The following is an 11,234-nucleotide window of genomic DNA, read 5'->3' on the forward strand; positions in this document are numbered from 1 at the left end:
GATGGTACACAATTTTAAGTGCTGCCACTAAGACAGGGGAGAAGGTGGTAAAAGAACAAATAAAACAAACAAAAGCCTTAAGTCCACATACTATAAAGATATTTTAAAGTATTAAGAATCCTGTCATCCATACCTCTTCCTCCCATATTCTACCACAGGAGAAAGTCAGGTATCTTCTTGTATAAAAAAAAAAAAAAATCCTCCATTAATATCTCTACCACTGTTTTCATCCAAGAGTTGGATGAGTGAAGCTTTCTACCTTCAGACTATCCACTCCACAGGAGATAATGTAATTCCATAAAGTTAAGTAATTAGCACCTTAATTGTGATAAAGCAGTTCATTCTGCAATATATTTTTGATCCACCCGTTTAGAAGAGTAAATCTCTGCATTTTCTTCTGGAACTCCCAAATAGTAGAAGAAAGAGTCACCCCACTATTACCTGAGAATTTCCCTCCACTATAAGCCTGACAGAACTGGATTTCTATAAGCATTTAACTGTACTTTTATTGTACGAGTTGTACTGTCAGTACAATTGGAGGATGCTTTCTGTTGGTTAATAATATATGTGTGTTTGTGTGTGTGTGCATACACAGAGGAATCACAGCCACTGTAGTAGTACTGGTATAGTACAAGTTCAGCTGAAACTTTCTCTTCAGTTACTCAATAGCACACTGCTGGGCAGTAGCTCACATCTACATTCCGTGAACACTAACATATCCCCTTTGGTACTCTGCATATAGATGCCCTGAAGAAAAGCCACTTCCTTTGCTATAGTCTTTCCCCTCTCTACCTTCCTCCCTCAAATTATACCCAATTAAGTGTACAAACCAGCAGCACAGAGTAACAAGTAGAAAATTCCCTGAGTTAGTATGAAAGAGTTACTTTAAACATAAAAAGGAAAGGGAGGAGAAAAGAAGCAAAAACCTAGTGTCTATCCTGTGAGGTACAAAACTTAAAAACTAGCCAAAATACCAGTTAACTCAAATGCCTTAGCCTAAAGCAAATATCCAACACCAGTGCCGAAAAAGGGGCAAGAGTTAGCCAGATGAGATTTGTTTCTTCCTGTGGTCCCCATGTATTTGGAGAAGTCTGGCATTCAATGGATTCTTAAGTTTCAGTACATTTAAAGTAAGTGTTAATACTGTATGGTGGTATTACATAAATGTCTTCAAAATAATACTGCATATCTCCTTCATTAAAAGGTAGGTCTGTAGTTAGTCCACAGCTATTTTTCTTTTGACTAGTATTTCAAAGATGTGCATTAGAAGCACAGAGTATTCTGAGTGCCAGAGTAAGAACTTAATACCCCCAGGTATACACATTCTTTTTAGAGGGTGTTCTGTGTGCTTATTTTTTGCAGTCTGTATTTGAGCTATGGTACTGGTTGCCAATCCAGTTGCTTTTTTTCCTGGAAAGACACTTTGTTTTTTTAATTCAATTTGTTGCCGTCAAACTCATTTGAGGTTTAACAAAAAAACCCCAAAACAATTCCCCTCAACACAACTTCCCACCTCAAACAAGCAAGCACAAAACCATTTTATACTTATCACCTCTCAAAGCAGGGAGTAATACAGGAATATCGTCCATTCACTTGATAACTCCGGTTGTAGGAGACACTTATACATGGCTTCACTTCTAGCGGAACAGCTAGTGACATCGCCGCACCAGTCTGCACATGGCCTCGAGCCTGAACACTAGACTGTAAGGCAGCAGGGCAAGTCTGAAGTGGGTAAGATGCTGTATGATTAGATGATACTATCTGTTGACAGTTTTGCTGCTGTGATGTCTGATGGTGATACTGTAATGAAGATTGATGAGCTTGGAGATACTGTGGTATGTGCTGTTGAGCATTAGCCTGCTGGGGAGTTGGAACTGGGGTCTGAAATACAGTATGTTGGGCAGACTGAGTGTGTTGTCCTTTTTGCTTGTTTGCTTCCTTCACATCATTATCATGCGCACTAAAACAAATTGAGAAGACAGACTACATGAAAACAGATATTACAATAACTTAAACTCTTTTGGGTTAACTTTTAAGAGCATTCTAACAAATGGTCCAATTGTCTGAAAGCTTCCAAAGCTTAAGAAAGACAAAATCATTTTAGCCTACCCTTTAAAACCATCTAAGGTTTTAAAATTCATTTCTGTAGGATACAGTTTCTTTTCAGCATTTCACTTCATTTCCTAACAATACAAAATGCAGATAAAAGCCAAGTAAATACAAATAATACAGCAGTATCTAAAATTACCAGTGCAATAAATAAGGTCTGCTAGGGTACTGCAATAAAATGCCAGATTACCAGAACATGAAATTAAAACTTACTTGCTGCTTCTAACTCATTTAAATTGGCTAATAGAATATAGGGTTTTTAAAGACATGACATCAGAGGGTTTTTAAAGATCTACGTTACAGTACTTAAAGATCATATGTATATTTGATCCTGCTCTGGGGAGTGGAAATGCTTTTTTTTTCTTCCTCTCACCTTTTTTCTAGCCTACCCAGTACTTAAGTTAGACAGTTTAGCTCACCTGAATTCCTTTTGATTTACACCTGTCTCAAATGTATTTAGACATATTCTTTCTGTTGCTCTTATGCTGAGGTTAAGCAGGTGCCACCTACACACTTCAGTCAGGCCTAAAATCATCTAAGTGTTTTCATACTGCCTATACAGGGCAGAACTCTTGAAGACAGCTGGGGTTCAACCCCTCACCAGTTTTACCTAAAAGACTGCCACCTGTTTATGGTGCACTGCAAAGATGACTAAAAGGCTTTACCTCCCCACCACCAAGTGTTCCAGAGCAACACCAAAAACACTTCTGCAACAGCGCTTGCAAGCTTTAGGTACTATTGCTTTCATTACACACATTAATAAAGCCAAAAGAGGCCATCGGAGTGATAATGTCACACTTATAAGGAAGATGTGATTCTTCCCAATACAGCTGTTCCTGTGCTTCTATGGAGCACAACTGTATTTTGATCAGGGCAAGAGCAAACTTCTGTAGCAGGAAACCAGTTATGGTGCGCATAGGTTTTGATCTTAAGGTTTAGAATAAAAGAACCAATTATGTAACATCCCCTCCCAGTAAGGTTCACTTGGCATTTGTTGGCATTTTTATCTCATGTTAGCTGTATCTCTCCACTATAGTGCAAAACCAGATACAGCAAAAATGGATACAGCCTCCTGGTCATTTCCTCCCCCACAAAGCTGGCCACTCAAACAGTCTGCATGTTTGATCCATAATCTGTTTGGAGCCTCCCTTGAACTTCCAAGGCATAGAGTCTTCAGAGTAAGTAGGAGCTCCTATGGCTTTATTACTCTTCACTACCTCTTTTTCCTCTCTAAGCAGACTACAGAGCTTGGGAACAAACTATTTAACAGATTCTCAAAGCATGCCAAAAGATGTTCAGTGGAAATGCAAGGCTGAGGTTTGTTTGTTGAAAGAACAGGAAAGAGGTTAGACCTGATAAGGTTTTCTTTTTTGGAGAGAACAAAACAGTTATTACCTAATAGTATTACCTAAGTATTTTTAGAATAGAAAAATTGAAATTCAAAAAGAAATTTACTTTCAGGGCTAACAGCAATTAAACATGCCAACAAACATGGAAATGGGTTTAAGAAAATCTGCTGTTGTTAACTTACATTAATAGTCGCTCAATACATGGCACTAGAAAATCCCAGGAGTATGCAGTAAGATGATGCAGTCGGGTAGGCCACGTTGGCGAGAGACGCAAGATAATCCTTGAAGATGCTACACACGCAGTAGCAACTAGAGAAGGGGCATAATTTAAAAATGCATGATCTAGAAAGAAGGAATAAGAAAAAGATTCATTTAAGTTGGACATTGTCTATCAAGACAAGAAAGGAGTCATTACCTGAAATACATAACTCACCTTGCAGTGATACTTCCAGAAAGTAATCAGCGTATTTTGCCATATATAACTTAGTCTTCTCTAAGCAAACCATTGGCCAGCCATCGTGAAGATCAGTCTCATGGACAGCAATAGAAAGATAATAGTCGATGAAATGAGCAGCAGTTGGGAGGCACAAATTCCACTGAAATGTCTCTAGCAACAACAGCTCCATATGAAGCAAATTCTGTTTTGTTAGTACCAAATTCATGTTAGTCATACAACCCAAGCTGTTCAACTGTTCAAGTTTGGGAACACTGTCTTCCTTTTCTTCAAATTTACCTTCAGGTGAACAGAAAGAGGAGGGGGGAAAAAAGGTTCAGCACAAGTGAACTATAAAACAGATTGTATCTAATGTCTGCGTTGGTCATGTTTCAATTTTACTACGTCAAAAAAGCTTGAGACTTTCCTGCAGATGCAAAGCTCAAATGGAAGATGTCATCAGAGACAAAAAGGGGTATGTACGGTAAAGGGCTAAATTTCAGCAGATAATGTCAAACACCATGTATGATATTGTTGCAGTGCCATGTTTCCTGTTGGTTTTCCCACCCTGGCACACAGAAGCCAACTGCCAAGAGCAGAAGTAAGCTCTGTTAGGACATCATTGGCACACCATATGCAAGTTTTTGTCACAAAATTATCATATAATGTGTCCTCATCATCAATGAAATACCACTGTGATGTGACCTGGCATACACAACCACAGCATTTGGCTTTAGTCACCCACCCGCCCCCACACACCCTTTTTGTTTCTAACCCTCATTAGAGTATAGCTAGAGCTGTAGCCAACGTGGCTGCTTTTAATGCTGGTCATGGCAGGTACATTTGTAGGTTTGATAGTTGATAAGCTGCTCCAGCATTTCAATCAAGTGGATTTCAGCAATACGCATGTGAAAACCCACACTGCCATATATACTGTCTCAACTTTAACACTGTTAGTAGCTTCAGCTTTTCTTGGACTTTAACTCGTCAGGCCTGTATGTTTTCAGCCTGAAGCAAAATTGTATATGTAGAAAACGCATTAATAAGAGAAACAAGTGTCACATTTCCATACAGTTTGCCATATGGTTGTGCTATTTCTATTTCATTGCAAATTCTTTCCATCTTACACTCTCTATTCAGTACTACATGATATGTTGTAAATGCACATTTTTAAAGAGTTTTAGAGGACTGATCATACTGAAAGTTTGCTTTTTTTCAATAGTGGAAGTACTTATACAGGACTCAATCCAACACCAGTCCCAGTCTGTTAGTTTTTATTTCCCATACTCCAGTAATTACAGAAATAAAAGCTTCAGGAATCACATAATCATTTCTCTTATTACTTCTATAACCTTATCAGATATATTACAGTGTGATTTGTCTAACTTATTGCCACCGCTGATTAAACTGCTTATTTAAGCCATAGGGGGCAAAAGTTTAAAATAGCATTCTGGTTTGTGCTTTCTGAACCAATTCGTACACTGCTTCTCAGAAGAGTGAGTACACCAGGCTTTCGAAGCTCTACTTGCAGCTTGTTATGAAAGACAGCAAAGGTGATTTAAAAAAAAAAATTATAATTCTCTTTAGAATATGAATTTCATTTGAAAGTCTGGAATTAATTCAAAGCCAATCCATTTTTCTAAATGGATTACACTGGTTTCTGAGGCAAGGTTTTCATACTCAGCATCTCATCCCTTGCCAAGAGAAGATTACTGGCTCGTGGCATCCAGTCAAAGTTTACCCCCAGAAGAATCTGAAATAACCCTTTTCTCGTTTAACTGTTCTGATGAATAGCTGTGTTGGTAGAGACAAGGGATGCAATGAAAGGAAGCAGTATACCAAAAATAGCCAACACCTCAGTGCTCTGGTTTTCTAGCAAAGAGGGCCTTATTTGAGAAAATGAAAATAGATTCAGAGGAACAGATCAGCAGAAACTGAACCAACAGTTAGTTCTGCTGCCAGGACCTGATCCTCTGAATCTATTGGTTTAAGAACGAGTGCCAGGAGGTATTCCAGCAAACTACACCCATATCTCTTTGGGGACATCTGAAAGGGCTCCACAAATGTTGAAAGATTGCTATACACCACAACAATCTAGCTGAGGTCAATATAAGCAGCACTGTTGATAACGAGTGTTTGTAATCAATTCTGTCTTCAGAGTACTGTGCATTCACCAGCTTATTTCACCAGTATTACATTTTGTATGTCACAATACAGGATGTATGTTAGCACTAGCTTGCCTAAAGAACATTGCAATTTATGAAACCTGAAGTATTCCAGAACCACAAAGCACCACCAGCAGGGTACAGTACAGTCTACATACGGTTTATTTAATTTCTTCCTTTATCACAGGTATGCAAATTTCTCATTTCCACACTGGATCTACCTATTTTGAGATGTCCTCAGAAAGACAGTCTTTCTATTCCTACAGTACAGCTCTGAAAGTTCACCTTAGAACAATTTGTTTCCAAGCATAAACATTGTTTTTAATCACAGTTTGTTCTTTCTCCCCTCAGTTTCATCAGGTGCCAAGAGAAGTCAAAACAGGAGTCTAAAGAAAGGCTTTACCAATTGGGCCAAGCTGATATACACTAATATGCCTGTCTTTCATAACCACTTTGTTTCCCCTATCTGCTGTATCCCATCAAGACACACCTTGTATTTGGCAGTAGAACCTATATTGCTCTAGTTAAAGTTTGGTGCTGCATACTTACTTGCTAAAAGTAAACAGGAAAGAGCAACCACATGCAGCTGCTGTATAGATATGTCATAACGATCCATAAAGAGGTCCAACAGATACACAGCTAGATGTCGTGCAGCAGGACAGAGTCTGAACCGATTGCTCACAATGGCAATCAGGTCTGCAAAGTATCTTCTCAGATGTAACTGGGGAGACTGGCCTTTGTAGGAGGGCAGCTTCAGCTCCTAGATGGACAGCAGCATGCAATTTTATTAAAACCACCATTTAGTTTGAATTGGTATCAGATTAATATAGCTGATATTCTCAAATTTATCATGGAATTTTCAAAGCATTTCTCCCCTCTTCCTTCTGTTCCCATTGTTTCAGCATCCCTTTTCACCAAACAAAATCCTGTAGTTGTATTACAGAAGAACAAATAATTTGGTTCTGCACAACATTAGTATAATAACTTAAAATTTAACATCTTGTCATTGGGCAATTGGCTAGGGTGACTTTACCTTTTACCATTTCTGTTGTATTACCTCTACTGCAAAGGCTGTACCTCCCAGCAGGGAAACAGCAAGGGTATGCGAGTACTCCTCAGCTGCTTCAATGCAAAGTCCAATAGCTTAACTCAACCCCCTCTGCTACAGCTACATCGGAGCAATCAGACTTTGTACCGCAGTGTTTGCCTGTTCCAATTCTGCCAGTTCTCCTGCGGGTGCCTCTAGAAGGACACCAACACCTAGCAGAAGGTAGCAACGTTAGGAAGAGGAATGGGGTGTGCATGTGTCAACGTTTGCTGCATGCATATGTTTAAACCCTGACTTAATCTGACCTCATTGAATGTTTCACTGACACAAATTACAGTGTGCTCTCAGGGATTTAGTTAAGCATACATAAACCTCACATGGTCTCAGATTTGGGGGGAACTCCACAAAAGAAAAGCCCTACCAACACCACAGATGAGAAAAATCTGTGGCATGATCTACTTTCAATACAAAATTTAGACTGGTATAAAAAGCTTTCCCCAGGCTCCTGCCTGGTAGCTAATATCCCCTCCCGTATACAGCAGAACAGCAGGGCTGTCTTCAGTTATTATGAATAAATTTATGAGTTAAGATTGCACAGCCCAGATTAAGTAGGATTTTGAGTACAATTACATTTCCAATGGGGTGGTCTGATGACATCAGGGTGGAATGGAGTCGCCCAAAATTTTCAAAGTTTTCAGGTCAATTCAAGGTTCTGAAACATGCTGTTGAAGTGAAAAAAACCAACAACCAAACAAACCAACAAAAACCCCAACCATACCTACTAAGCTTTAGAATTCACCTTTCACAACACTAACATAGTTTTATTAATCGTAACTTTGGTAGCAAATAAATTACCCTGACCTTCTCTTGTGTTCCCCCCACACCCCTGCAAACAAAAAAAGTTGCTTTAGGAGTCACACAGTCAGGAAAGATAATCCACTCGTCAAGTACTATCAGGCAGCAAAAGCACTTTTTTAGTAGGTTCGGTCACTGTAAACTGATTTTCAGCTCTGGGCACAAGATGTGCTTTATTATGAAAGTAGCCCCAAAGAGCAACTTTGAGTCAGTCGAATTCGGCAACTTGAAAGCAGTATTACCTAAACCCCCTACTCTTCTTACTGCACCTAGTGTCCGTTTGGTTGTCATTTGGGGGGTGGGGTTTTTTTTTGTTTGTTTGGTGGTTTTTGTTGTTGTTGTTGTTGAAATAGCATCACAACACAATCTGCAGAGTTTAGACTTGGACCCACTTACACATCCAAAAAGAAGAACCAAGCACACCGTGCCCCCTTTGCCTTTTTGAAGTGCAGGGAGAGAACAGCCCGGGCAGTCAGATAAACTGTCAGGACTGAAGCCAGCCTGAGCATTAACTAAGGGGAAGACGCCGTATTCCTCAAGCTTTAGAACAGCCAAACTCCGCCAAAACCCAGGCGGGCCGAGCCCGCCGGCCTCGCACGCGCTCTCCGCCCCGCTCCCCCCCGGAGGGCCGGCGCCAATTGTTAGAGCCCTCACAAAGGCGCCGGGGCCGCCAGTCCCCAACTTCCCCCGCGCCGCCCGGCCGGGAGGGAGCGGCCGCCGCCCCCCCGCCGCCGTTCCCCGGGCTCCCCGCCGCCCCCCGCAGAGCAACCACCGCCACCGCGCCGGGCTACCTTGTAGCGAAGCGCTTGGTGGATGTCGGCAGCCAGCTGTCCTGTCCACCACTGCGCCTCCAGCTCCATCGGCGGGGCGGCGCGGCAGCCGGGGCCTGGGCAGAGGGGAAGGAAGCGGCGCTCACTGAGCGCGGGCGGGGCGGGACGGGACGGGCAGCACCACACTCGCCCCTTCCTCGCTCGCCCCCAGTTAAACGCGATCAGCTGCCGCCCGCGCCGCGGGGTTCCCCCGGCCCCCCGGCCCAGCTGGCCGCCATGCGGGGCACAAGTGAGGCTCGTTAAGCCGCCCCCTCCCGCCGCGGGGCACGGCCGGGCGAGGGGAGCGCGGAGGAGCCGGCGGTCGCGGCCCCGGGGGAGGATGATCGCGCCCCGACAAAGGCCGGCAGCGCTTTCCCCGCCGAAGCCGCCACTCACCCTACGCGGCGGCGCGGCTGGCGGCCGCGGCGGGGCCTGGCCCGGGGCACCAGAGCGCGGCGCGGCGTCCCGAGGGCTCCCCCGCCATCAGGCAGCGCCGCCCGCCTCGCCCATTGTTAAAGGGCCGAGCGGGCCGGCGTGTGTACAAAGCCAGGCAGCGCCCGCACGCGGCCGCCCGCCCTCCAATCGCCTGCCGCCTTACAGCACAGCCTGCCCGCCGGACGCCAATCAGGGCGCGGCGCTCACAGGGCACGCCGAGCCCTGCGCTCCGCGGCCGCGCGCGGGAAGGCTTTGGGCCCGCGGAGCTGCCGTAGCCGCCCCGTTAAAGGCCCAGGGGGAGGGGGTGGGTCGGGCCGCTAGCGGCGGCGCTCGGGGGTGCCGCGTGCAGGCGGCCTCACGCACCCAGGAGGGGGCTCGGAGCTTTCGCCTCACGCGTTCACAGGGATCCCGGGTGTGGCGTAACTCTTCCCGGGGGCTGCGGGGCGCTTGGGGCCTCCTCGCCGGGTGCCTCGAGAGGGGCGGGTCAGCGGGCGCTCCCTGGCCGCAGTGCGGCGGCCCTCAGCCCCCTGAGCACCTGATAGAACCTTTTTTTTTTTTCTTTTTCCCCCCTTGGCTCTCCTATTTTGACTCAGCCGTAACGTTTTTAACACGTGGAGTGATTGTCTCAGGAGCTGTATCTCATGTAGCTGTTCTACACTTCAGATGTGTTTTTCACTTTAGGGTGAAGGGTGTACACCTCTTGGGCCGCAAAAGGCTACGTGGCGCAAGCATTAGTGTTGTTTTGTGGGTGAGCTCTTGCTCGCTGCTTGTTAAGTTCCAAGGAGAAGGCTTCTAGTAGTATGCATCCTCCTTTTAAATAATGTCTGCTCTTCACCCAAGCTGTAGGGTGGGCCTCTGTATCCCAGCAGATGATTACCAAAAGGAGCTCCCACTTGTGCTTCTGGTTTAGCAGTAGGTGCTGTGCACCTGTTTTGTATTCAGAAGGCCTATTTCTAGTTACCCTTGTTAGTAACCCCCTGCTGCAGAGATCCTGCAAAATAACACTGGGTGCTTTATAGTGGTTTATATCTTTGAATTCCCAAATACCCAAACAACTGGCTAATGACAATATAAAACCTAGTACAACAAGCAATGCAAAGTGATGGAGAAGAAATGCTTTGGGTGCAATTTATGTTGAAGGAGTATGTTTAATTTTTCATTTCTACGCATGCTCAGGCAAGTTTTTTTTTTTTTTCTAATTAAGAAAATGGAAACCAACTTTTTGACATAACCAGTTTAATGACTTTCTAGCCAGGGCTGTAAGAGCTTGTTCCTTTAATCATGCATGTCTCACTTTAATGGGTAGTCCTATGGACTGCAGTGGTCCATTTCATCTGAGGAGGTATGCTCATAGGTGGAAGCCCCTGTTTTTCAGGACACATTTCTTGGGCTATTTCCACTTACGACAGATTTTGTTATATAATGCTACATAGTTTTCTGAAGAAAAAAAACAAGCGGAAAAATGTCACTATTTTTTGTGCATGCATACATAACTGAGAAGATACTATTTAGATTAGCTATCTGAGATCTATAGACTATTGACAAAGTAGCATTTTGCTGTTCTGATGGCTTTTTGTCTCATTTATACATTATTTTATAGGCAAGTGCATACTCAAACTGATTTTGATATTTGTAGATACACTGTTTTAAAATTATTTACTCTTGAAGAAAGATAATACCAAATTTTGTATTTCAAGGATAAGATAAATCTCAAAAGCAGATTCCTAATGGAGACACTGTCATTCACAACACCTTTATGGCCTTCAAAAATGTGTTGCCTGCTTGAAGAGGAGAAAGCTAATAAACACCAACATGATAAAAACCTGTTACGATGGGCCCAAACAGGGAAGTGATGTTCCTACTCCTACGTATTGGGAGAAATTACTGTTAGCTCTGCTGCCTCCCCCTAGAGCTTTTTAACCACCGTGCAGATTAGTCTGTCACCGAACTGTTAAGCCGGGGGGCGGGGGGAGGGAAGAGCAGATACTTTCTGGCTTATTTCTCAGATGCTTTTGTCTGACTTGGGTAGGA

At 43.6% G+C, this 11,234-nt stretch overlaps 1 protein-coding gene across 2 annotated transcripts; it reads right to left on the minus strand.

Annotated features, from left to right (window-relative positions):
- Positions 1 to 1,548: 1,548 nt before the first annotated feature.
- CCNJ (cyclin J) lies at positions 1,549 to 8,919 on the minus strand (the record flags this gene model as incomplete). 2 transcript variants are annotated; one of them, XM_082002064.1, is made up of 5 exons in its annotated part: positions 8,751 to 8,919; positions 6,606 to 6,816; positions 3,892 to 4,191; positions 3,641 to 3,767; positions 1,549 to 1,960 (listed from the first exon to the last, which is right to left on the minus strand). In XM_082002064.1, exons 1-5 carry the CDS (start codon positions 8,817 to 8,819, stop codon positions 1,549 to 1,551), a joined length of 1,119 nt encoding a protein of 372 aa, XP_081858190.1. In that variant the 5' UTR covers positions 8,820 to 8,919. The 2 variants fall into 2 exon arrangements, with proteins under 2 accessions (XP_081858190.1, XP_081858189.1); XM_082002063.1 differs by having other exon boundaries at positions 3,641 to 3,800.
- Positions 8,920 to 11,234: the final 2,315 nt, after the last annotated feature.

This window comes from Phaethon aethereus, assembly GCF_964289735.1.
Source record: "Phaethon aethereus genome assembly, chromosome: 7".
In the NCBI taxonomy this organism is placed as follows: Eukaryota; Metazoa; Chordata; class Aves; order Phaethontiformes; family Phaethontidae; genus Phaethon; species Phaethon aethereus.